General features: G+C 47.9%; 1 protein-coding gene across 1 annotated transcript in view; it reads right to left on the reverse strand.

The window, feature by feature from the left end:
* KIF26B (kinesin family member 26B) overlaps positions 1–26,941 on the reverse strand; it is a 444,580-nt gene that overhangs the window by 221,715 nt on the left and 195,924 nt on the right. Inside the window, exon 4 of the mRNA XM_073899899.1 lies at positions 18,941–19,107. Coding sequence (XP_073756000.1) covers positions 18,941–19,107 — 167 coding nt within the window. The remainder of the gene's footprint in view (positions 1–18,940; positions 19,108–26,941) is intronic.

Below are 26,941 nucleotides of genomic sequence, written 5' to 3' on the forward strand. Positions count from 1 at the left end.
GCTGTGACCCACAGGAAGGGAACTGAGGACAGAACCAGATTCGGCTATAAATTACACAGGCATGTGCTCTTCGTGTTCAGCTGGGATGCATGTGAGGAGGCCCCGCTTCTAAAAGAAGAGATGACATTTCTTTATAATGGAAGAAATCTGTTTTCGCTTAAAATATGGTTGCTATGGGTTCGCATCCTATTGGTTTTCCAGAGAGACACACATGGATTTTGGAATCTGGGTCACTTGTAGTCCCAGCATGGATCCTGATGGGGAGGCTCCCTGTCGTGGACAACCCCCCTTCTCATTTTCCCTTCCCGTTTTCCCACCTTGTGAGAGAACATGGACATTCATTTGGAACCACTTCCCTTCACTCCCAAGGGACATTTTTCGTCCTGGTTCTGTCATGTCATCCAACGTGAAATAACCCAACGTTCTGTTCCCACTGACTCGGGTCGAAAGACACCTGAACCTGTGATGAGAAACAGCATCCCCAGAATTCAGGAAAACCAACGCCCTTTCTTGTGGCTACACAGCCGCTGGTGTTGCCTGGTTGATCTCGCTGCTTTCCCTCCCACCAGCCTGCACCTCTGCCGGCGCTGTGTGACCAAGGGCAGGTTCGGGCGCTGATGCCAGAGCTGAGCTCAGGTCCTTTAACCTTCTTTCTGCATATTGTGCGCTTCCTCTCGCATGCTTTTGCTTCCTGCACCTGCTGCTCTTTTCCGAAGGCCTGCCCTCGGGCTGCTGGAGCCTGCTGTGCCCGCCTGTGCAGAGAGCTGCCTGGAGGGGTCTGCAGCCTTACCGGCTGGTCAGGGGTCAACAGCTCAGGAACGCTCTGGTACGGAATGCACACCCTGGAGCTCCCGGCAGGTGGCTGCCGCCAAAGGACAGATACAGAGATGGACCTTTCTTTGGCTTCCCCTTCCTTCCCCGCCTCCCCCATTCCCTCACCAGGTCCCCGGGGACCAGGCTCTTAATCGATTACCTGCACAGGGGAGCCTCACTTCCGGACCTGCTTCTGGGGAGCCCAACCTAAAATGGCAGGTCACTGAGTACTCCCATGGTTTATTCTGAGGTGCTCTGGGAGGCGTCATTCCCTCTGGACACACATGGGCCCAGGCACCCAGGTAGGAAGGACAGTCACATCCAGAAGGATGTCACACACTTTCACTTCTTTTTCCACGTGTGTGGCACGGTGGCACAGAACAAAGGCCACCAGGCTGGGTGACCTTGGCCGGGCCCTGCAGCAGAGTGACCCGGGTCCGGGCTCTGGGTTTTTTGTCTTTTGTTTTTTTATGGTATTCTTTTTAAAATGGTGATACGTACCTCACAGGCGTGAGGATTAAATGAGATCTCCTAATGCAGTTGCCTGGCACACAGCAGATGCTCGGGAACCGCCTGCCGAATCCAAGTCTGCACTTTGATGATGCCCTTTGGGTCAGAAGTGACCCCCCAACCCATTAAAGGAGCCAGATGCCTCCAGAGCCTGGCTCTTCCCCAGCAGCCATCTGCCTGTGCCTGCAGATTCTTTGCACTTCCAGGGACAGGAACCAGATGCTATCATAACTGCATGAAAAAAATGGTTCCTCACCAAGAAAAAAGGCCCTTGACGGACGTTAGGAGGCTTTATGAGCCATCAAGTGCAACAGCTGGATAGTTCCAGGGAACGTTTCCACCCAACGACTGTTAAGCAGTGGGCGATATTTTATTATCTTTTCCCCTCTGTTTAATGCGCTGTTCACCTTCTGCTGAGATTGTTAGCCTTGATTATCAATCTCCCCATAAAAATATAGGAACATCCTATTCCCATTCCCCTCGTGGGCTCCCCCCCGGATTGCTCGTTACTGTCGGAATCCCACACTCGTTAGCGGAACGGACTGGGACCTCCGCTGCCAGGAACCAACGGGTGAAATGGTGGGGGGGGGGGGTCAGGGCAAGGAGGCACAGACCGTCCCCAAAGCATCGGAAAGTGATAGAATTACAGCAAACAAGAGGCCAGCGACAGAGAAAGACTCTTACTCCCTTGTGGCTGAAGTGCAGACGTTTTAGGGAGAGAGTCAACATTTTTTTCTAAACTGGAGCCTGCCATGCCTTTGACAAAGGAAGCCAGGCAGCTGTGTCCTTGGGGAGCCATTGGGCTTCCCTGTGTTCTCCCCTCAGCATTTCCCACGCGGGGCTCTGTCCTGGATGAACACGGGGCGGCAATGCCTCCATGTCCCGCACCCCCTCTTAATTAGGGCGGAGATGCCGGCAGCTCTGCTCTCGGGTTCCAAAGCAAGCCGATGGCTGGAGTTCACAGTCCCGAAGCGGCACTTTGCAAGGCCACACAAAGCCAAGGAGAGAGGACCGGGCCGATCCGGCCCTCTTTCTGAGGGACTGTGCTGATCTGGGTTTGTATTCCTTCCTGTCTTGCCTCCTTTTAGGCATGAAACAATCCAGGTGCCAGGGGGATGTGCCCAGCATCTATTAACAACACTCGTATCAGATACCCGGGGTCACTCGACCCCGGCCTGCCCGCGAGTCTGCCTCCTAAGGGAGAAGGCCCGTGATGTGTGTCCAGCCTAGAACCTGCTAAGGGCCTTCTAAATCCTGGCCTGTTTTCAGCAAACTTCGAGTGTGTTTATCAGCCGATTTCTGGCTTGGTAAAAATGCTCAGGATAATGTAGCCACTTTTTAAAATGCTGTAGAAAAGACTTTCAGAAACAGACAAGAACAGCCATGCTATTGGATCGGAAGTCTAACATGCTGAGCGGAGAATTCCATCTCTTCTTGTGCCAGAAAGGCAGGTGGTCAGCCTCTATGGTGGAGAAGCTGGGGATGTGCTCCCCCGCTCAGTTCCAGGAGCTTCCAACCAGCCCACCAGCTGTGCATGAACCTGAACTTGAAGGCTTAATACGCACTCAGTCTTAGCGCGTGGAGGACAGTCGGCTTTGTTTTAACCTAATGCGGTCTCTTCCCAGCCTTAAGAGTTATCTAACTACACGTCAGGTAAGCGGCTTGGATTCCTCCTAGATCCTGTCTCTGGAAGGAAGAGCTCTTCCAACAGCCAAAGCTCAAAGGGAAGTTCCTCTAACCCTCGGTAGTATTTTGCTTCCCTTTCCCTTTCACATTCTAAGGCGTATTTATTACAACTTCATAAGAAGGGGCACCTGGGTGGCTCAGTTAAGCTCAGGTCATGATCTCAGGGTCCCAGGATCGAGTCCCGCTTTGGGCTCCCTGCTCGGAGGCAAGTCTGCTTCTCCCTCTGCCTGCCGCTGCCCCCATTCGTGTGCTCATTCTCTCTCTCTCTCTCTCTCATAAATAAAATCTTAAAAAAAAAAAAACCCTTCATAAGAACTTCCAGGGTCTAACAAAATTTTATTTGGTCCAAGGACATGATGATACCTTTCACTGCACTACCAATATCCTTTCTGATCATGTCCAAGAGACTTTGCTATTGTTGGTTTCTCTGGTCACAATCTTAGACTGAATCTTCCGGTGACTAAGTCCTTAGGTTCTTGTCCTCGATTACAACCAGTTTCTCAGAGTCTTCCCTCCCATAAGGACAATTTGAACTGCTCTTCCAGAAACATTTTTCCTTGTTCTCATTAAAGTTTCTCTGCTTACTTCTTCGCCCATCTATTCTGCCTCGATGGTATTTTATTACCCGAAGGAACTTAGTTTTGTACACAAATTTGGAGATTTCCCACAGTACTTTCTTATCTTGATCCTTTGCAAAAATGTTAAATAAGGCTAGTTCAATATGTTTTCCTAGGGGTTCCTATTATTAACACTTTTCCCTCCAGAGAAAAACGATCTTTTAGCCAAACTCCTTATTTACTCTCTAAGACAATATTCCCTCTCCAGCTCAAAACATTTTCTCTCGTCCCCATAAAACTCATCGATTCAGCTTTAGTGAGGTATAACCAATATATAATAAGTCATGCGTATTCAAAGTATACAATTTGGTGAGTTCTGTCATACGTATGCACCTGTGAAACCATTGCAAGATAACAGACATATCCATTGTTCCCAAAAAGCCCCTTTGTTGTCTGTCTCTCCCTCACCCCCCATTCGCAGCCAGCCAAGGATATGTTTTCTGTTATCACAGGTTAGTTTGTATTGTCTATAATTTAAGATAAATTAAATCATACTATATGTAGTCTTCTGGTTTTGGTGGGGGAGTCTGGCATCTTTCACTCACTCTAATTATTTTAAGATTCATCAATGTTGTTCCATAAACCAATAGTTTGAATATTCCGAGTGGTACTCCGTGGTATGGATAAACCACATTTCGTTCCTCCATTTCTGAGTTGGTGGACCCTTGTGTTGTAACCACTTTGGGGTTATCGTGAATAATATTGCTTTGAACATTCCCACGCAAGTCTTTGCACGAACATATGCCTCAGCTGCTCTTCGGTAAATATCTTGAGAGCACAAGGGCTGGGTGGTATCATTTCTACCACTTCTGGTATGACATATTTTTTTTAAAAGATTTATTTATTTATTTATTTGACAGAGAGAGCGAGAGAGCACACAAGGAGGGGAAACAGCAGAGGGAGAGGGAGAAGCAGGCTCCCTGCTGAGCAGGGAGCCCGATGCGGGGCTCCATCACGACCTGAGCCGAAGGCAGACGCCTAACCATCTGAGCCACCCAGCCGCCCCAGTATGACATATTTTTAAAAGCTTTCTAAAATCAAAATAAAGCATATCCTTTCTTTCTCCTTTATTTATGCATTTTCTCAAAAAAAGTAAACATAGTTCGCAAAGAACAAAACCAAGAAGTAAAGACCATGGGGCCCCGGGTGATGGCGGCCATACTTCTTTGTCCACCAAGACTGCTCAATCTTCACGTCTGGAAAGTGTCACAAAGCAGCTACACCACCCAGGTGATACTCAGTCCCTTAGGGATAGGAGGAAAAGTCATTTCTGCCTCCTGAAGCTCTGTGGTGTGCAGGTGCTAAAATATTTATAAATCAGATTCAGCCCAGCAGTCCTCCTGTGTGTATTATTTGAGTACACAGAGTAATTTATGGCTCAGAACAGAATGGAAAATTAAGAAGACTGTCCTGTATTTTGTTTCTGATGCTGTTAGGCTTGTTTTGAAATTTATGTAAAATAAAACACAGACAAAGATAGAAAGGGAGAGAAAGACACAGGAGAACAGAGTAAGTGCCAAAAGAGGAAGGTTGGAGGAAAAAAGATAATGGGACCAAATTCTGAGAGTCTCTGCTTGAGTTAGTAAATAGCTCCCCTTATCCCGACATGTTTTACACACGGTCAAAAGACACAGGGTGAGTCACTGCTTGGGTTTCAAAGCTCTGATGTGAGGACCCAGTCTGAGCCACCAGCCTTGTGTCTCTTCTGTGAATGGGGCCATCCCAGGTGGACAGATTGTGATTTTGAAGTTCCGGGTGTATAGAAAATAGACTTGTTATTTTTAATTTACTAGCTCCTATATTAATAGATGTAAATTAGGATTTCTTTTCCTGGACGCATAAGGAAATACTAGTGATGCTGAAATTTGCTGCTGCTTGAATAACACTTGGCTCCCCCCACCCCACACTTGGCTCCCCCCACCCCACTACGAAGCAGGACCCAGGCACCACAAATCAATTTTCCGCAAACGCTCAGCTGTAAAGGAAATAAAGAACAGGCAGTGTGTTAAGTCCACCACCGGCCTTGGGGTTGTGGTTGGCAATCTGGACCACAGGAGAGGCTTCAAGATGAATGATATCTATCTTTATTTTCTCTCTCTTTAATGTGAAAGCAAAAACAAAATGCACAGCATCTTAAGTCATAAATGATAGGGGATTCTGCAATTTATGCAAAAGACGTGAGGATTACATTGAACACATCACCAGGCGGAGACGTTGTAGAAAAGCTTAAAGACTGGGGACCAGCAGATCCACACCCCTCCGCCACGAGGTCCAGCAGGTAGACCCTCCTCAGCAGCCTGGACACAAAGACATGGCGCCAGGAGCAGCCTCAGCGAGGCTCCATACACGCTTGATGAATGGCACGGAATGAAAAGTACTTTCCAGTTAAACTCAGTGCTGATTCTAGGTTTGATGGCCAATTTGGCTAGGCTATGGTGCCCAGTTGTTTGGCCAAACAGCAGTCTAGATATTCTCCAGAAGGTGTCTTTTAGATGTGATCGACATTGAAATCAATAGATTCTGAATAAAGGATATTACCCTCCATCGTGTTAAAGGAAAGCACTCTCCTCAGATACACAGTTGGGCAAAGCACATAGTTCCCAAGGAGTGGTGATGGGCAAGCAGCCCCAGCCCTCGAGGCATGGTGTCCAAGGGCAGGCAGGGAGCCACACTCTGTCTCTCCTGCTCTGAGCAGAGGCTTTCCATGTGTTGGAGACACCACGTCCACAGTAGAGCTTAGCTACGCTGCATCACAGATGAACTACCCCAGCAGGGAGAGAAGGAGCCTGACAGGCTCCCAGGCAGACTCCTAACACTTCCAAGATGCGCTCACCAAATACTTACCGAGCGCCAGCCCCATTCTAAGAGGGGAGGATGTGACTATGGAGCAGATAGACAAGTGCCTCACATTCTAGAAGGGGAGACAGGAAATAAACCAGTAAGCAAATGAATAGATAAGATAACTTCTGATAATAAGAGGGGCTATGAAGTCACCTTTAATATGTAAATGACCAGAAGACTCAGGGAGAGTGATACTGGGAGTTCTGGTGTTCCTCTCTGTCCTGAACTTCCATGTTGTTTATAACTGCCCAGTAATGAGACTGGTGATCCCTCTGGACTGGGAGCTCCCTGATGGCAGTGGCTGCCCGTTTGCCATCTTCAGTGTCTCATATAATGCTTGGTATATAGCATGGACTCAAAAAATGCTGGATGGATGGATGGATGGATGGATGGAGACATGGATGGAGAGATGGATGGATGAGTGAATGGATGGATGAGTGAATGTGTGGGTGGATGGATGGATGGATGGATGGATGGATGGATGGATAAGTGAATGAGGATATACTGCCAATATCTTATGCTGGGTCTGCTTAGAAGCATCCCTGGATGAGGATGAGAGTGCTAGAAGGTTTGATTGGCAGGTGATTCCGAGAAGCAGCAGTAGGAGAGTGGGAGTGAGAGACAGGGAGGGAAGGAAACCACCAGAGGATACATTATCAAGCAGGCTGCTGATATAGGCAGCTGGGGCTCAGTCCTACTTAGGAAATCTGGACCAAGGACCAGGGTCAGGCTGGACCATGCCTCAGCGATGTCCCAGACAAGGGGCAAGGGAGCTGGGGCACTTACCCCCAACTCCTGTCAGTCTTATTTGGGAGCTGTTCCCAAGAAAACTGCCTCCCTGGCGCTCTGGCCAGCCCCATGCTCGAACGCAGTGGGCTCCAACAGAGAAAACCCTTGGGCAGTGTCACAAGGGCTAGACCTTGGGAGCTACAAGGTTTTGTTCAGAGAATGATGTATGGGAGGCACAGGGGGTAGAGACCAACAGGACCGGCTGCTGCCAGTTATGTTCATCTCATGAATTCCTGGGGGTGCCTGGAGACAGTGACATGTGAGGGACCACAGGCCCAGGAGAGGAGGCTCTTGACAGCCAGACCCCAGCCAGTGTCGGATTTTATGACACACTGGTTAGCACTCCTTGGACTTCTTCCACTATCTCTCTCAATTAAAAAAGTTCTATTTACTTATTTTAGAGACAGAAAGCACTAGCAGGAGGGGCAGAGGGAAAAGGAGAATCTCGAACAGACTCCACGCTGTGCATGGAGCCTGATGTGGGGCTCATCCTACAACCCTGAGATCACGACCTGAGCTGAAACCAAAAGAGTCAGATGCTTAACCAACTGTGCCACCCAGGTGCCCCTATCTCTCTCAATTTTACCCTGACCCCTGGAGCTCCTCAAGGGTGGGAACAAGGTCTTATTTTGATTTTTAAATACTTGCAGGTGGTGAGAACATGTATGGGGACTTAAGACTTGAGTACTTTTTCTTCCCTAGAAAGTGTCACTAAAATTTCACAGGGCCAGGTTTCTGAAAGTCCGCTTTCTCCACAAAGGCTACCTTGCTGCTTTAAATTGAGTGCCAAGGAGACAGATAGGATAATAAATGAAAATTTATTGGAGAAAAATGAACTACATTCATTTTCTGAAGCACCTGAAGGACTAGAAATAAATTTTGAGTGATGGTATATATTTGTTCTTCTTTTTTTTTTTTTCTTCAAAGTGGCCTGCTTGGTGCTGATTACACCCTTTTCATGATAAGTGCCAGGAAATTTCTCTTTCTTTGTCATGGCCAAGGCCCTTTTCCCTCTTTGCTGGAGTTTAAAAGGACAAAGTATGGACTCTTAAGGCTTTGGTTTTGGAGGGTGCCAAGAAAATGACACAGGGCATTATTTCTAGACTCATGAAATTAGATTTCCTGAATTTCAGAGTACCTCATGAACACACACGCCAGGTGGCAGGAAAAGCACCTAATTAGAGTGTGATGCTAAACTCACTTTTGCATAAGCTAAATGAAAAATGATGGTCAGAAATCATGTGTGCAGAATCTACCTGTATGGAAATCAACGATGAAAAATATTCTGTTTTATTATTTAGCCATCAGGATGTTTCTTACCAGTAATGCCAGTACTTGGAACAATGAGAAATCTGAGACAAGGTAATAAATTTGGCAATCTTCAGGTACAGTCTCATATTTGTTTTAAGTTTTAGTTTCTTGAAGCATCTTTACTCTTTTGAGAAGCAGGACAGGCCCGAGTTTTCAAGCACAGCTGGCTCCCTGTTTCAACATTCACTTACTGAGCTCCTACTGTCTACAAGGCACAGTGCAAAGTGCAGGGGGAGATCCGGCACAGTTACTGTTCTCATGAGATTTACACCTCGGTAATCAGACAGGAGAAAAGGAGAAATTCATTATTTCCACCATAGAGGCAAGAAAAGAAGAATCCCACCTTCGGGGACATCCTCGGTGTAAAAAGCAGAGACTTCCACTGGTCTCTCTATGCTTCAGTTCAACCTGTTTCTCAGCAAATTATTATAACAGTATCCCTTAAAGACCTGCTCCCCGTCCCCTCGATGAGGAGCCAAGTTCTTATTTAGTGGATAGACAACGCCATGGACAGATTTGTGTTTTCATCAACAACACGATTCATCTGCCACATGCGGAACCTCTACCCGATACCACATAATACATCTTTAGTTTCTAGAATGTCTTCCACATGATTCTCTCCCCAAATGCTTTACATACTTCACTAGGACAGCTATAGAATTAAAATAATAAATCAAAGCAGGGGACAGAAAGCAAAGAGGTTTATTCAAGGGAGGAAAAGACAGATTTGCAATGAGACAGGAAGAAAGATGGAGAGCCTTACTGCACTGTGCTAGTCCTGACTCTTTTCTCCGTTTTAACTCTTTGTTCGTCCCAAGCAGTGCCACATGCCCCCCTCTTGCAAATCTTCCTCTTGAAAAGACTACTAGGTGCTTGCGGCTTTTGTAAGAATCTCAATTTCCTAGTGATGCCTTCTTCATGCTTTGTTATGATGCTATCTCCCCAGAACGTCCTAAAACTAAAACAATAATTAAATTCCTGAGCACGGGGCTTGAACTGAATGGGAAAAGACGTGAAATTTTCAAAGAACTTCAGTGGAGGAAAATCTGGGGACTTAGCTGCCCATCTTGCTTTTAGTCTGAGCTTCCTTCCTTCCTCCCTCCCTCCCTCCGTCCCTTCCTTCCTTCCTTCCTTCCTTCCTTCCTTCCTTCCTTCCTTCCTTATTTCCTTCCACTAATATTGAAGACAGTAGGTATTGTATGGGAGGAGGGGTGCAGAGACAGGATGGTTGTACTTTTAAATGGGGAGGTCAGGGGGGCACCTGTGTGGCTCAGTCAGTTAAGCCTCCGACTCTTGTTTCCGGTTCAAGTCATGATCTGAGGTCTTGAGTTGGAGCCCCATATCAGACTCTGAGCTCAGTGTGGAGTCGGCGCGAGATTCTCTCTCTCCCTCTGCCCCTCCCACCCCTCGTGCATGCACATACTCTCTCTCTCTCTCTCAAATAAATAAAACTTTAAGAAAAATAAAAATTAATAAATGGGTTAGGGAAGACATTTGCACAAAGATCTGAAAAAAGGGAGGGCCGAGCTGAGCAGAAATTTGGGGAAAGGGCAGAGGGAACAGAAAGAGCAAACCTTCTGAGGAGGGACTGGTCTTGCAGTTTTTCAGAAAGTGCAAGGAGCTCGGTGTGCCCAGAGAGCAGTAAGCAAGAGAGAGGTGGTAGAGGATGGGGAAAAGCAGACAGCAAGTAACGGAAAGACCTTCAGCCTTGACTCTGAGTGAGACAGGAAGCAGCATTTTGGTAACAAACAAAATTAGAGAAGTCGAAAGCAGTTGGCCAAAATGGTTTCCTCTGTAGCTTCCGTGCTGTGCTTTGCATACATTCTCTTCTTTGGTGTCACTTACGGAGCTTGTTGCGAGGCCTCACGATTGCCCACCCACCACAACCCATCTTGAGTTTGGAGGCAGGAGAGCAGAGTGACTAAGAGTGTTTGTTCATTCATTCAACAAACATTTCTGGAGTGCTTTTTGGGGCACTAGGGCTTCAGCTAAGAACAAAGATATGAACGTCCCTACCCTTATGGAGCTTATGGTCTAGTTCATGGGCTCTGAGATCAGACAGCTGGGCTCAAGGACCTTTTCATCGGCTAGTTGCATAAGTCAGTCAAGCTACATCACCAATCTGTGCTTTGTTTTCCATATCTAAGCCATGGGCTAAGAAGAGAACCAACTCATGGGGGCTTCTGAAGTTTAAATTTGTGTCAAGAACTCAGAATCGCGTGTGGCACATAGGAAACATTCCATAAATGTTGGCTATCATTATTCTTAAATGAGTAAGTATGAGAACTATCACTCTAGTCTAGTGACCACCGAGGACCTCGGCAGCAATTGTGAAGACCGGGTGTCACACCTCAGCGACAAACACTGCTCACACGGGGCTGAAGAGCCCAGTTCACCCCCGAGGAACCAGGCGCCATCGGTGATTGGAAACACCACTGAGCCACGAGGCGAGGCTGACCTCCGGGAGCTGCATCCGAGGAGGGCCCAGTTGGTGACTACACACTTCTAACTCTCTTGAGGGGGTTTCATCTTTTAGTTTCATAGCCCTAGAAAAACCCCAATGGTAAAAAAGAAACTGTGGGAGGAAAGGGAAGGCAGGGGTGATGAAGAATTCTATGATCCTAAAGCTCAGGGAGGACTCAGGTACAGATAGCTGGAATTTGGCTGCAAAGCTGATGGTGAAAATGAATAAAAACGTCAAGTAGAATGGAAGCAAAAGGGGAAACAGTCTGTTTCTTTGTTGATACCCCCACGGTCTGACGGGGGAGGAAGAGATTGCACGGAGTCAGTTCCAAAAGAGCAGAGGACGGATGGATGGAGAGAGGACAAGATTTCATTAGCGTCTGCTTTTAAAATCCATTTCCTGGGGTGCCCGGGTGGCTCAGTCGGTTAAGCGTCTGCTGTCGGCTCAGGACATGATCCCAGGGTCCTGGGATCAAGCCCCGCATCGGGCTCCCTGCTCGGCGGGAAGCCTGCTTCTCCCTCTCCCACTCCCCCTGCTTGTGTTCCCTCTCTCGCTCTCTCTCTCTCTGTCACATAAATAAAAAAAATCTTTAAAAAAAAAATCCATTTCCTGGTCACTAGCCCAGATGAAAAAATGGCACATAAGTATGAAGGTGGGCATGACAAAAGTCGTCCCCTCCAGAGGGAACACTGAGAAGGCACCGGGCTTCCCAAGGAGCACAGGCTTCCATCCTCCTATAGCATGTGCCATCTTCACATCATCTGCAGGATTTTGAAGACGTCTCCACAACGCTGGGAATAGATGGGACGACTGACTGCCATAGAACAGAAGGAACATGCCTACAGAGCCTAAGTTACTTGCCTCAAGTCCAGATCCAGTCCGGTCCAGAATGTCCATGGTAGGCTGTGGATCTGACCCCAGACTACTTCACCTTTCTCTTTTTCCCATACCCTTCTTTCCTCCCCCCAATGCTGGTCAAAAAAAAAAAAAAAAGATATTCAAAAATGTGCAGAAAGAACAAGAATGTCTAACCCTGGGAACGCCTGACAAGAATCGCCGGGATTCCTCAGGCTCACGGCATTTACTTTGCCTTCGACCAGCCTCGCCAACGCATGAATTGAGTTTTCAGCTGAGGAAAAGATGTGCAAATGATTCCCAGATGTGGGGAGCTGACTGCCAACACCCCAATGGGCCATCAGTCAGACAAAGGCCTCGTTTAATCAGAAACTGCCCAATTTTACACATTCCCTGCAGCGGGAGATGGGAAGGGGCTTCCAACAGTGGTCATTTTCTTCAGCCTAGATCACCAGCTCCGAATGGGGTGGGCCAAGCCATGAATGCCATTTCTGTTATGATCTGCACACCCCAAAATAGAATAGTTCTGGAGGTTGCTGAGGTTGGTACCAGATGTTTGGGTTATCTACCTCAAGCATCTCAGGATTTTTTTTTCTTTGAACGCAAAGGGTAATAGTGTAGACATTGAATTTTCCCTCAGTGCGTTCACTGTCTCTCATAAGCAATCAAGAATTTACTTCTTCATGCAGCAAACACCTGAAGCTCTTTCCCTGGGCCCCCTGAAACCTGATGGCACTCCACATCCATTTGCTCCTTCTTAGTGTTTGCCTTTCATACGGCAACTGATGTGTGTTCAAGCAAAACTCTATTCACGCAGGTACGATTCCTACAAATTTGCTTCATCCCTATACATGAGCCAGAGCCCCCTCTTTTCCGAGAAGTCCGCAGAGTCTTTTATAAGAAAAGGGAGGTTGACCTGCCAGGAATAAATAAACAAGAAACCCAGAAGGTGGGGATTTGGCTTCCAGTTCAGGGCCTTCTAAACTGCTGCCTCGACCCTGCTGAGCCACCAGGTGAGGAAGGGGACAGGAGAAGCTGGTGTAGACAAGCCCACACTGTACTTCGGGTAGCTGATTTACAGAGGCCCTCCTGGATGGAGGGAGCCCAGGGGGAGGCACCCCAGCTCCCCTAGTGGAGCACTTACTGCATTGAACCCCACTTGCCCCTCCAACTGTTGCTCTCGTCCCGTGAGCAAACGGCACAATTTTGCATGCTGACCCTGACCACGCATGTCCCACAGGAAGTCAGTGGAAGCCCCGCTTCCCTGGGGGCCACGGACTAAGTCAGCAGGGAGCCGGAGTGGGCGATGGAGGAGTTTCTGTGGGGGGGGAAAGGAACAGACACGGCGTCAGAATGAGATTCTGGCAAGGAGGTTAAGCACAGGGATGACAGCCTTCACTGAAAGTGAGAAACAGGAAAAGCATAATCATGCTGACAAGTTCCATGAGGTGGGCTCTCGGGAGCTCTTCCTCGTCTGTAGGTGCCGTCCTATTACAATAGACACTAACGTGGAAATTTACGTCTGTCTGCAAAACCGAGGCGGAAGCTCTTGCAGTGAGTTATCAAGGAAGAGTCGGATCCTGTGCATCCAGCTCTCTCTTCCTCCTCCTGCATCACCCGAGACCCACCGGGTTGTGTTTGCAATAGTTCTTCTCCGGGGCTAATTGCTGATGTGTTGATCACGGGAAGACACACGCGTCCCTCAGGGGGACCGTATCTGATGGGAGACCAAGAGGACCACGAGCAGTTTCATGGCTCCTTCTCATCCTTCTTCGACTTCATAAACTCGTAGCATGGAACCAAAGACCACTGTTCTGTGTTCACACGCCCAGGGATGAAAGAAAGGCTTCACCATGTAAGATTGTATGTTAAGTGCATGCTCTAACCAGAGCAACAAGGCACTGCTTGAATCGGCTGTCAGCAAGAACGTTGCAGGGGCTCTTAGACACGGCCGTCCCTGCGTCCCTGCACGCATAGCACACACATGTGCCCGGCACAAAGAGGAGGTGCCCCAAGGGGCGTGATGGGTGCAGCCACCTGGTACCGAAGCAGGACCTCGGAGCCGGGACACACCTCCCACCGCTCGGCTTGGCCCCCGGCCCCAGGGCCCAAGCGGGTCTTGGTTTGAATGCCTGAAGGGGGAAACTGGGCCAATCGGTCGTGAGTAGTCAGTGACATGCTCTAGGGCTTGGAGAAAGCAGCTGGGTAATAAGACGAGGGGTCTAAACTCACAGATGAAAGAAACCCCATGACAGGTCAAGATGGACAGAAGTATAATAACATCCCTCAGGAAAGAAGGCAATCGGGCCAAAGGCAAGGGGTTGGGGGAGCTGGTGGAAGGAAACGAGGAACAAGGCAAGCGAGAAAGAGAGAGCAGAGCAAATGGACCCCACAAAATGTATCCAAGGGCACCCTGATATTGAGAACACCAATATTTACCCAGAAGATGCCAACCCCAGGACAGCAGTATTTTTAACCAACAGCAACACATTGTGTAAAGGTCAGAATCTTCAAGAAGAGAATCAGTCAGTACAAAACAACCCTGTTACTGGAAAACCAGAGGGAGAGAGAAGGAGAGAGGGAGGAGCACTAACACATGGGATGGACGCAACAGGGAGTTAACGGACACACACCAAAGGGTTTGAAAACTCAGACAAACTCCACTTCTGTGCTCCTAGATCCAACAGCCATAAAATTACTGTCTACTGCCTTCCAGAAGTTCCTAAATGCTTCCTGCCCACCTCCATGCTTGTCCCAGACCAGGAACGGTGTGTGGCCTCGCAGCCCCACAGACCACACGCGGAGTAGCTCTGGCCGCGAAGGTACCACGGCTTATTCAGAACTGGAATTCTTAATTTTTTAGACGTTGTATCTGAGACGCCACCATGCCCATCTCACCCTTCCCCATAGAAAGCAAACATTTACAAAGAAAGGCTGATGTTGCTAAGAAAGTGGATGTCTACAACCCTCCACAAACCGGGTTCTATTGCTGTTCTACTCGTCTCCTCAAACAAATGAGAGCTCCCACTTATTCCAAATGTTGTTTCCTAAGCAATGATCATCAGTTCATGATGATGGTGAAGAAAACACTGATGTGGCTTATCGTGCCCATTTCTCGCCGAGGGCAACAAGGGCTCACGCACGTGTGGCAGGAAGGAGGGTGGGCTCCCCATTCTGCCACTTCCTGGCTGTGTGCAGCCTTGGGTCAGTGACTCAACCTCAGGATGCTTCTTTCTTTATCCATCCAACAGGGAAACGATAGGATCCACCTCCCAGGGCTTGTCTGAGGACTAAGGGAGATTTTGCCCATTAGGAGCTCAGTACAGTGATTGATGCGAACTGACTGTCGAGGAAACGTCAGCCACGCTGGCCACAAACGTGGCAAATGGCACCCCGCCCCCATAAAATGACGAAATGATGTCCAGCACAGCCTCATGAGAGCAGGCCACCCCAGTCACTTAGAGCTGCAAGGAGGGTTCCAGAACCCTGAGGACTCAGCTCTATCACACAGTCTTGCAGAAGGACTTGCAAAGTGATGAGCACAGGTTGGAGGCATAGAAGCGAACTCTGCCCCCAAATCCCCACGCAGAAAGACATTCCCATGCTTCCATAGGAAACCATAACCTCTAGAGCGTTTCTAATTTGGGCACCAGCGACAGATCCAGAATTCTCCCCTACCAGAGGCCACCTGTACCATCATCACCTTATGCAGCTTTCCTTGATCCGAAGCAGAAAACCCCTGACCCTGAAATCCATCAACAGCCTGACAACATAAGCTGGGCTGGTTTTGACCTAGTGCGCGGACCTTTGGGGATCCACAGAGGTGAGAAACATCCCTGGTTCCTACTCTTAACATTCTGGACCCTGAGTGAGTCACTCAGTCTTCTGCTCTAGGTTCCCATCAGTGACAGGGAGGCTGTTACTATGCTGCCTCCCTCTTTGGGAGGTGTGAAAGCCCAGCTCTGGTGGGCGAGAGTGTCAGGGCAAGCAGAGCAAAGGGTGTGAAAGGGAATATATGTGTGTGTGTGTGTGTGTGTGCATAAAACATTATTCTTTTCACATGGTACCTTCTCCCCCCCGCTATACATTGTAAACCCTTTATACACAAACCACTACTTTGAATGCCTTAAACCATTAAGCTCCAAGTGCTATCAGCATTCACCACAAAGAAAGTAATAATAAGGATTTAGGCAGTCCTATGGATCCTTTCCAGCCCCTTGAAAGCTCACACCACAAGCCCCTGCCATCTGAACTCCGTCCAGTCTTGGTTTATCGCCAACATCATGTGCGGCCCCTCCCCCACAACCGACTTCAGCGGCCCGTCCGCTCTGGGCTCACCCCACCGTCTCCATTCCGACCCTGGCCATGCAAGCAAGTCTCAGGGCAGGCCACCCTTGCCCATCATTTGCCATCCCTTTCCCTGGTGTGTGCTGGCTTGTTTGGAAATGGTCCTCTGATTAACTGAAAGCCGGCCTCGAGTACGTCCAGCATGCGGACCTTCCCAGCCTGCCTCGAGTCCACACGCTGCCCCTGCTCTAAAACACTGCTGGTTTCCTGGTAGCAGGAAACACTTGTTCTCCCTAAACACTATCAGGAGCCCCTGCCCTCTGAGCTCCTCCTGCCTCCAGTCCTGCTTCTGGGGTTTTCTGTGGGTAGCTGATCCAGAAAAGTCTCTGGATGGAGTCTGAGCTGAGGCTTCTCACATTCAAAGTATTTCCGGTCAGGAAGGTGCGCTGGAGGTCAAGTCCCATCTGGGCAGTAAATGTTCTCTGCAGCATCAAGCTCAGGTGGTCGCCCGTTGTAAGCTTGAGCTCCCTCAGGGACGGGGACCTCACTCTCTCCCAGGGCAGTCTGAGCTGGGTGCAAAGTTTCCTTCTTTCTGAGCTGGGAGAGCTGAGCTGGATGGAGTCTGGGCTGAGCTCCATCATCAGGTTTTATTCAACCTTTGCCCACATACTTGGGTGTTTTATACAACAAACCCAATTCCTTGTTTACACAATAGCCCAAGAGACAGATGAGGGCCGTCTTCTCTGGGCTAACCCTGCCATGACATGGCTTCCTACTTCCTCAGCATGTTCATCACCCTCCTGCGGACGCGCTCTCACAACCCACCTAAGTCCTGGGATCTTCTGTGCTTGTGGCATTTCCCCATATTCTGTTCCACCTCTTCATTCCCTCCCTGAACGGCACAGACATGGCCTCCCAGTTGGTTTGCTCAGTGTCCCACAGGAATTCACGTACAGGCGGAACTAATACAATAGCACCCACTGTCAGGCGGCCGGTGCACACATACAGTAGACCCCTTATCCATGGTTTGGTCTTCTCGATTTCAGCTCCCTGTGGTCAACCGCCTGTTGGGAAGCACATGCTCCTCCTTCCGACCCAGCGTCAGAGGTGAATTGTAGCCTGACGCCAGGCCACAACTCCGGTGTAATCCGCCTCACGCCATCTTGCTGCGTAAGCGTTTTATCAGCTCATACCATGACAAGAAGAGGGAGGACAGGACAGTAAGATATTTTGAGAGAAAGAGAGAGACTACGTTCACCTGACTTTAATGCAGCATATTGTAATAACTGTTGCATTTTATTATGGGTCACTGCAGTGCACCTCTTAGTGTGCCTCAGCTGTTAACTGAACTTTAACACGGGCATGTCTGTATAGGGGAAAACACGGTCCATACAGGGTTCAGTTCAATCCTCGGTTTCAGGCACCCCCTGGGGGTCTTGGAGCGTATGTCCAGTGGATAAGCAGAGACAAGCGCATTTCCTGTTACTTCCCATGCACACAGGTTGGCCCAACTCTTCACAGGACAATAAACGTGGCAGCAAGGCACAGCGAGACCCTCGGAGCCAGTTTAGCGACAAGCCCCTGTGCCGTCTTTACTGTGGATGTTACTAATCCAGGGCACTGGGCTCTCTTCTCCCTCTGACCCGATCCCTCCCTATTCAGAGCCCTGTCCTCAGAGTTGTGTTTGGATGGCACCGCTCATGAGGATAACAAGAGAAACCATGTAATATTCCTTCTTCCTGACATATGAAGTCCATATCGAATCACCTTTTGTACAGTACTTCATCACTTACAATTGTCAGGTCTTAATCTTCAGAGCAACCTAGAGGAGGAGTGTTGTCCTTGTTTTATAGACGAGGACATCGAGGCAGACCTCAGGGCTCCTCCAATCTCAGATCTGGTGCTATTTATTCTATATCCTGCTCACCCAGGAACATTCACCTCTTAGGTAGAAAAAGTTTTCTAAAGTTAAGTTCTGAGGATCAAATAAAGAATGAGTCCCGGGGTGGGGGTGGGGGCGGGAAATAAAGCCGAGGAATCTGGTTTCTATTTCTGGCTTTGCTATAAATTAACTCATAGTTTAACTTTCTTGGTCCTCAGTCCGCTCCTTCATTAAATAAGGAGACTGAATTAGATGATCCCCAAAGTGCCTTCTGCTCAGCTGTCCTTTGTCTCCTGCCCTGTCTCAGCCACACAGCTAAAATTAGGCAGAAAACATTGTTGAAATACCTTTCATTTGGGTTTCTCGTGTTTTTAAAGGCCCTAAGATTAGCTGGATAGTATATGGTAACTATCCAGCCCGTCTGTCCAGAACGGTGGGGGGAAAAACCCTGTCAACTCTTTCCTCGCTCATTTTTAAGCAGTTCATTTTCTGTGATGAGAAAGTCAATCTGGGAACACCAGGAGCGGGGCCAGGCCCACCAAAGTCCCCGTCCCAGGAGGACATCACGAGAGCCTCGTATTCTTAGAGCTCTCAAGTGGGGACACACATGGAGGTCTGGAGACCTTGGCAAGGGGTGTGGATGCGATGGGAGTCCGGCGGGGAGAGGCCAAGGACACCGCTGAACATCCTCTAGGGCACAAGTCTCCCCACGGCAGAGTCGTCTGGACCCAGCTGTCAGCAGTCTGAGGTTGAGGAACCCCGTCTTGAAGCGTGAAGTCCAAGTGCGGCCCCAGACTCTTGCTAGTGGTTGAGCTAACCCAGCCCCGCGAGGGGCTAAGCAGGTGGACCGGCCTGAAAGAAGCGAGCTCCGGATGCTTCTCTTACCTGGCAAAGAAGGAAGCGGCCACCGAGGGACCTGGCGAAGTCTCGTTGGCCACGCAGGAGCCCTGGGAGCCCGGGACGCCACAGGCCGAAGGCTTGTCCGCGTTGTAGCGATTCAGCACCGCCTCGGTCAGCCCCTCCCGGCCTGTCTCTGTCATCAGCTGGGAGATCTGACAAGGAAAATGTACACTGAGCTCGTTACCTGTGGCTCACTGCCCTTCCCACGCACGGTTGACGGCACCACCCTGTCGGGGGGAGAGGGCCCCAGCACGGGGTAGGGGTGTGAGGGGGTGCCCGGGGGCGGGGGGGGGGCAGGGACACGCTGCATGCACGCTGGGGGTGATTTGGGCTTCTCAGAGGCTATTTTCCAGCATTTTAGCCAGGACACCTCCTCCTTTTCATTAAAAATAATAGAATAAAATTACCCCCCTGACATTGTTTCAATTATGCCTGTGTCTCCTGTCCATTTGGAGAGGGAAACATGAACCATTATCCACAGTTTGCAGCCCAAGACCAAGCAGAAGCATCAACCAGGGTTGCTTTCTTACCAGGACTGGCCCCAAACGCTGACACACAAGAGGGGCCAAGGTATCATTTATTAAAGGAGAAGCGAACCTGCTAATGGAGAATGTGAGGAATTAAAGAAAACACTATTTGTTGTTGTTTGCTGTAAGCAGTCAGCAAACATGACTAAGAGAAGCTTGCAGAAACAAGTACAGCCACTGTGGATTACCAAGGGGTCTTTTTTTGGGAGAATTTAGATCATTTCAACAGACTTGATTTTCCTACTCATTCTTTAAGATACATGGTTTCTCCCTCCTACACTGTTGGTGGGAATGCAAGCTGGTGCAACCCCTCTGGAAAACAGTATGGAGGTTCCTCAAACAGTTGAAATTAGAGCTACCATTCGATCCAGCAATTGCACTACTGGGTATTTACCCCAAAGATACAAATGTAGGGATCCGAAGGGGTATGTGCACCCCAATGTTTATAGCAGCAATGTCCACAATAGCCAAACTGTGGAAAGAGCCAAGATGTCCATCGACAGATGAAGGGATAAAGAAGATGTGGTATATATACACAATGGAATATTATGCAGCCATCAAAAGGAATGAGATCTTGCCATTTGCAACGACATGGATGGAACTGGAGGGTGTTATGCTGAGTGAAATAAGTCAATCAGAGAAAGACATGTATCATATGACCTCACTGATATGAGGAGTTCTTAATCTCAGGAAACAAACTGAGGGTTGCTGGAGTGGTCGGGGGTGGGAGGGATGGGGTGGCTGGGTGATAGACATTGGGGAAGATATGTGCTATGGTGAGTGCTGTGAATTGTGTAAGACTGTTGAATCACAGATCTGTACTTCTGAAACAAATAACACAACATATTTTAAGAAAAAAGAAAAAGGAGAAGATAGCAGGAGAGGAAGAATGAAGGGGAGTAAGTCAGAGGTGGAGACAAACCAGGAGAGATGATGGACTCTGAAAAACAAACTGAGGGTTCTAGAGGGGAGGAGGGTAGGGGGATGGGTTAGCCTGGTGATGGGTATTAAAGAGGGCACATGCTATGGGTGTTATGCACTGGGTGTTATGCACAAACAATGAATCATGGAACACTACATCAAAACAAATGATGTAATATATGGTGATTAACATAACAATAAAAAATTAAAAAAAAGATACATGGTTTCTGTTTTGTTTGCAATGATTGCCTTTATAACAGAGGTTCCAGTGGACAGGCTGGGGCCGTTTTACCTAAATCCACATGATGTGCTAGGAAGAAGCACACATCTGAGCAAAATGAGAATCTCATGTAGAAATACACTTTTGAGAAGTGCTAATTCCATGACAAATATAATAATTATGCAGATAAAGTCTAAGTGTGCTATTTGGAAAGCCTGTTACTTTAAAACTTTAGTCCACTTACAAAAGGGGAAAATGTTAGTGTAACAAGAAGAAGGAGGGGAGGGAGGAGGGGGAGGAAGAAAGAAAGAGAGAGAAAGAAGAAAAGAAAGAAAGAAGAAAAGAAAGAAAGAAAGAAAGAAAGAAAGAGAGAAAGAGAGAAAGAGAGAAAGAGAGAAAGAGAGAAAGAGAGAAAGAGAGAAAGAGAGAAAGGAAGGAAGGAAGCTTTAGTTTAAAAAGAGCCAGCAGCCAGCTCAAGCCTCTTAAATGCTGAATGGAAAATGTTCCTAATTGCCTACAAAATACAAGTGCAATAAAGCAAAGATCAGGAACAGTTTCTACTTTGTAACTGAGCAGGCTAGCAGGCCAGTGAAGGAGTCCCATTTGTTAACCTTTGAACATAAAAACATTTGTACTTTTCATTATTAGCAGCGTAACCGTTACTCTGAGCCCCATTGACTTGAAACTTTGCCTAAATTCATGCCCTTACTTGGAAAGCTTTGGCATTTTCAGCTGAAATTTTGCCAACACATACTTTCTTATTCTCATTCACTAGACGGGTTATAAGGAAACCTGACCCACATGAGAGAGCCCCAGGAGGAGTAGGCAGCAAAAAAAGCCCAGGGCCTGGGGAACATTCCATGCACTCAGCAAGAGCTGCTGCCCAGGCAGGGGACCTGCATCACCTCTCCTCAGGCTTCCGCTGCTGTCTGTGGGGTGAAGGCTCCCCTCGACCAGCTGCCACTCTCCCGGAGGGACGAGGAGGAGGAGGAGGAGGAGGTTGTGCACACTGATGTCACCGCTAAGCGGCACTTAGGACACCCCTGTGTTCCAGGATGCCAACCCCCCCAGCAATGTCCACAAACACACCCACTATTGTAGCACCATCGTTTTTTCATCAAGTAGATACAATCTACCATACGTAAACTGGTTTTAGTTATTTATTTTTAAAGATTTTATTTATTGTCTATTTGAGAGAGAGAGCGAGCGAGCACACAAGCAGGGGGAGCGGCAGAGGGAGAGGAAGAAGCATCTGCTGAGCAGGGAGCCCGATGTGAGGCTTGATCCCAGGACCCTGAGATCATGACCTGAGCTGAAGGCAGATGCTTCACCAACTGAGCCACCCAGGCGCCCCCATAAACTGGTTTCAGCACACAGAGACATCTGAAAAAAGTCAGTATAGCAGTGGATGAATGCATTGCTTGATTTGTCACCATCGATGTCCATGGGCTCATGAACGCAGCTGTCATCTGATCTGCTGTCGGTGGCGTGTCCTGCTCATTTCTGTATTTCTCATCTGAGGTTTGGAAGAACGGGAATGGGACTCTGCCTCACTGTGTATGATCGGCCCTTGCAGGTGCCCTGCAAACCCGCAGAGAAACCGCTAGGATGTGGGTGGTGAATGGTGAGAGGCGCAGGTTTCTAGGTGATTCCAGATTTCCAGGTCTGGCCCAGGAAGAACGCAAGCATCCTGCAGGCTCCTGGCTTTTGGAAATGTCCCTCAGCAAGTGAACTTCAATGTACTGGCCTCCTTCAAGAGAGGTAGTGGCTGTCTTTGCCAAGCTAGACTGGATCTCTTACTTTTAAAAGAAAGTGGGGATTTGTGGACATGGGACACTCAATTCCCAAACCTGTAAGTAGAATGATTCAATAATTGATTGTTCTTAGAAACCAGAAACACAGAATGTCTTACAGCTAGAAGGTCCTGCCAAGATCAGCCTCTTCGAAACTACTTTTCTTAAATAAGGACCAGGAGCACAGAAGTGATTTGCCCAAGCTAATGTGAAACTGAGAAGAGGCCCCTGATTCCTAGGCCAGTGGTAGCCACTCCTTTGCTCCTACTCCCCCTCTCCCTCCCTCCCTCCCTTCCTTCTAATTAAAAAAATTGTAAACAGGAAAAAAACCAAATAATAATAAAACACATAGGGATAGATCCAGTACCATAATCAACAAATGTTAACATTTTACTTATCTTAGAAAATATTATTTATTTATTTATTTATTTATTTATTTATTTATTTATTTATTTTGAGAGAACACATGCATGAGTTTGGGGAGGGGCAGAGGGAGAGAGACTCTCAAGCAGGTTCCATGCTCAGTGCAGAACCTCGATGTGGGACTCGATCCTAGGACCCTGAGATCACGACCTGAGCTGAAATCAGGAGTCAGATGCTTAACCAACTGAGCCAATCAGGTGTCCCAGAAAACATTTTTTAAAAGAAATCAAACACTATATAAAATTGAAATTGTCCAGGTCCCTGGTTACATGGTCCTTCCTCCCAGTACCCCCTTTTCAGACACGGTACAATAATTTGGGTGGGAGTCAGCCCATGCCTTCCATCACATCCTGTCCCTCCTAAGAGCCTGGCTGAGCTCACCTTGTGGTTTCTTTTGAGCATTCTCTCATTTTGTTCTGCTTGTTCTGCAACTGGAAGAGAGTGTCCCCCCAGATTTCAGCTCCTATAGGCTCCTGCCACCAGTAAATTCATGTTTTCATCTATATTTACACCCGGTATCCTCTCCGGGGACCACAAACTTTCAGAAATAATATACAAATCGCTACAGTAACTGCCAATTTATCTTCCCCTCCCTCCCTGCACTCTGGGGTTCTGGACCTCCTTAAGTTCCTCAAACATACCCAGTTCCCTCCTGTCACAGGGCCTTTGCACGTGCCTTCACTCTCTAGCAGGCATGCTTCTCCTTGACATCCAGATCCAAGCTCAAGCATTACTTCCTTGGAGAAGCCTTCTTCCAGACTCCTTCCAGCCTCGCATAGATGCTGTTACAGGAGTGCAATCTTTTCTTTCAGTGTCTCTACCTTGGTTCCAATTATGCATTTAACAATACATCATTGTCTCTCAAAACCCCAGGACAGTGGGTCTAGGGCTGGTGTGCCCACCCACTGGATCCATGGAAATCAACATGATGTCTGGCACACAGAGATGTTTAAACCATGTTTGTGGGATAAATCTGAGCTGTTCTTATTTTCTACTTATTCTCTAAGTTTACCTAATTAAATCTTTTTTCTTAAGGTCTTGAAGTGAGAAGACTTAGTTCTTGTTATAATTTCATTGTTTTCCTATTCCGCCCCCTCCTTAAACTCCCCCTCTGGGCCTCCCCGTAATCTGCTGTAGGAGAAAATTCCCGAGACAGCGGGGCACCTGAAACTTTAGCCTTACTGCATAATTCAGAACCAGGAGCCTTATTTTTAAAGGACTATATGGTTTACCTCTGCTTTGCAGATTGCTCAGAACGAACTTTCTCTCACGACTCCATGAAAACTACATGATGCTTCTGTGAAAACTCAGATTCCAAAACCTGCAACTCTCCATCTGATGCATTTGAAAAACCTAAAGTTCGGGCAGAAAGGATTCATTGCCACAATTACGTATGTCACCATCACTGTCTAGGAGCAACAGACTGAACACACTTAATCACGAACTTAGAGGGAAGACTAGATTTTCACCACGGGATCTTGTTCTGCTTCATTCTTTTTTAAAAGATTTTTTTAAATATTATTTACTTATTTATTTGAGAGCAAGCAAGTGAGCGAGCAAGCTGGGGGAGGGGCGGAGGGAGAGAAGCAGACTCCCTGCTGAGCACAGACCCCCCTCCCCCCGCGCCCCGACGCAGGGCTTGATCTCACAACCCTGAGATCATGACCTGAGCTGAAACCAAGAGTCGGACGCTTCACCGACTGAGCCACCCAGGCGCCCCCTGTTCTGTTTAGTTCTGATTAAAACCTGCTTTTAGCTCCATCTCAGATACATGGGACCACTTCAGTGAAGTAACCACTAAAGTAACAATATCTGTTACTTTCAAAACACCACATCACATCCTGCAGCTGGTGGTAAATTAAACACCAGGTGGCAATAAAAGGAACCAGGCTTCAGAGAGAGGGTGCATGTGTGCATTTGCACACATGGGGTCCTTCCTTGTGTGAGAATCCCAGGTGTCATTCCTGGGCCCAGGTTGATGCTCTTCACACACCTCATGGATAAAGCTACTCTCTGTATTTTAATCTTAGGCAAGATCCATGTCTTTTGACCACATTTAAATTTGTGCACTGATCCCTCAGTAGGAGGAACTCTACACTTGTCCCTTAAGAAACAGTAAATCTTAAATATGGTTATGATCTTGACCACAGATTCAAGACAAAAGATGTTGGGCTTTCAGGAACCAAGGTTGGGTCCACAGTGCAAACTGCAATCTGTAAGCCATTGACCTTTTGACTTCCCACAGACAGGAATGGCTGAGAGCTCCCAGAGTGTGACAGCATGAGGGGGTTCATCTTAAATGGCATTACTGACCCAGAAAGCCACCTCCTCTGACTCTGCCAAGGCGCAGGGAACACCAACAGTATCCATTTCCTGCATAGAGACATCCATGGACCACAAACGCATCCTACTCAGTCTTTACATTTAACGACATCATGACCCCCAAATCCCAGAAAATAACACTTAATAGCATTTTCTCTTAGGCGATTGCCTTCTCACTGTTTGGGGACATCTCTTTTATGATTATTTATTGTTCACACTGTCACTTAATGTTTTTATAGTTTTGCAAACAGTGGGTGCTCAATAAATATTTTTGATCCACATTAACAGAAACCAACTACAATTGTCTGGAAAGCTGGGATGAAGACGGGGCTGCCAGAAGCCCCCGCCTGAATGGAAACATCTGATCTTGGCCTGAGTAGACGCCAGCCTCCCTTATCTTGCTTCATGCCTGTCGAGTCACACGGAACAGTCAGCTAACATTCCTTCCCTAATGCAGTGCTGGCCCCACACTGGGCAGCTTCTGGTCCCTTCCTAGGCTCACTGTTCACTTGCAGGCATTTCAATACAACAGTTAATTTTCCTACGGCTCTTGGCATGCTGTCCCCAAAGCACAGGCTATCGCCACCTCACCTCAAGCTTATCCCCAGCTCGCAGGGGCGCAAATCACCTCTGAAGACTCTGCCGTGGGCCTGGAGTCAGACAGATAAGCCCCTCCCTGCACTGTCCAGCCCCACCTCCCCCCCAGCCAGCACCAAGGGGCCATGATGGGATTCTCGAGTCCCAGGGCTGGATGTTTGATTACCCTTATTATCTTAGCTTGCTTTGGCTATAAATTTTATTAGCGGCCATAAAATTATCCATCCACAGCATTTGACTCTGTGACCTCTTGCAAGAGAGAATTCCATTCGCTGGCGCTGCCCAGGGCCTAGGAGAGCCGCCTTTTCCTCACCCTCGATTTATAGCCTCACCTCCATCCGGGGTCCTGCCAACGGAAAAGGCTGCTGCGTTCCATGAGTTCATTGTCAGGGCTGAAACCTGGCCCCTCGGCCCCTGCCCACTGTTTTCTTACTCTTTGGGTGGCAAAAAGGTAAAGCGGCAGGGCCGCCCACATGTTCCAGTAAAAGATGGGGGTGCAAGATGAAGCCAAGGGCCAGATGCATTTCTGTCTTGGACTCTTCCCTTAGATTTCTTAGTCCCAAGATGTGCAGCTCAAGGCATGGCTCAGCTATTCCTTTGAGGAACATCTTACGACAAATGCTAAATAAACTCTTGCCGTCAAGCTTGGAGGATTTCTACAGGTGCATTTTACTTCACCTTGCAGAGATGCTGGGTCACAATGATTTTAATGCTTAATACTCAATTATGTTTTGCAGGGTGGTTTTGGTGACGTATTTGGTGACAATGATACACAGAGTCTGGCCTGAGAGAACTCTGAGGAGTGACAGCAAGCTCCCTCATCCACCATCATCATCATACAAGTCACCATTTTGGAGCATCTACCACGGGCCAGATTCTGTTTGAAGAGCTTCCTATACATGTTGCCATATCCAATCCTGACAACAACCCTATGAAGTGGGCACAATTATTACCAAATAATTGTTTCAACTCTGCCACGTGGAAAAGCCCTGGGACAGATAATGCCCCGGGGCTTGGTTTCTATCCTTGAGTTTTTCTTGCTCCTGACAAAGTACAGCTCCTCAACCATGGCTGCCCATTTGGGAAATGGAATCACAGCAAAAACCTGATAAAGAGGATCATCTGGATAATTTCTCAATATGCACAAAAGGCTCATTCCATCCAATATTTTGTGATTTTTATG

This window comes from Callorhinus ursinus, unplaced genomic scaffold, assembly GCF_003265705.2.
Source record: "Callorhinus ursinus isolate GAN/ISIS: 27379988/994484 unplaced genomic scaffold, GSC_fseal_2.0 scaffold13, whole genome shotgun sequence".
In the NCBI taxonomy this organism is placed as follows: Eukaryota; Metazoa; Chordata; class Mammalia; order Carnivora; family Otariidae; genus Callorhinus; species Callorhinus ursinus.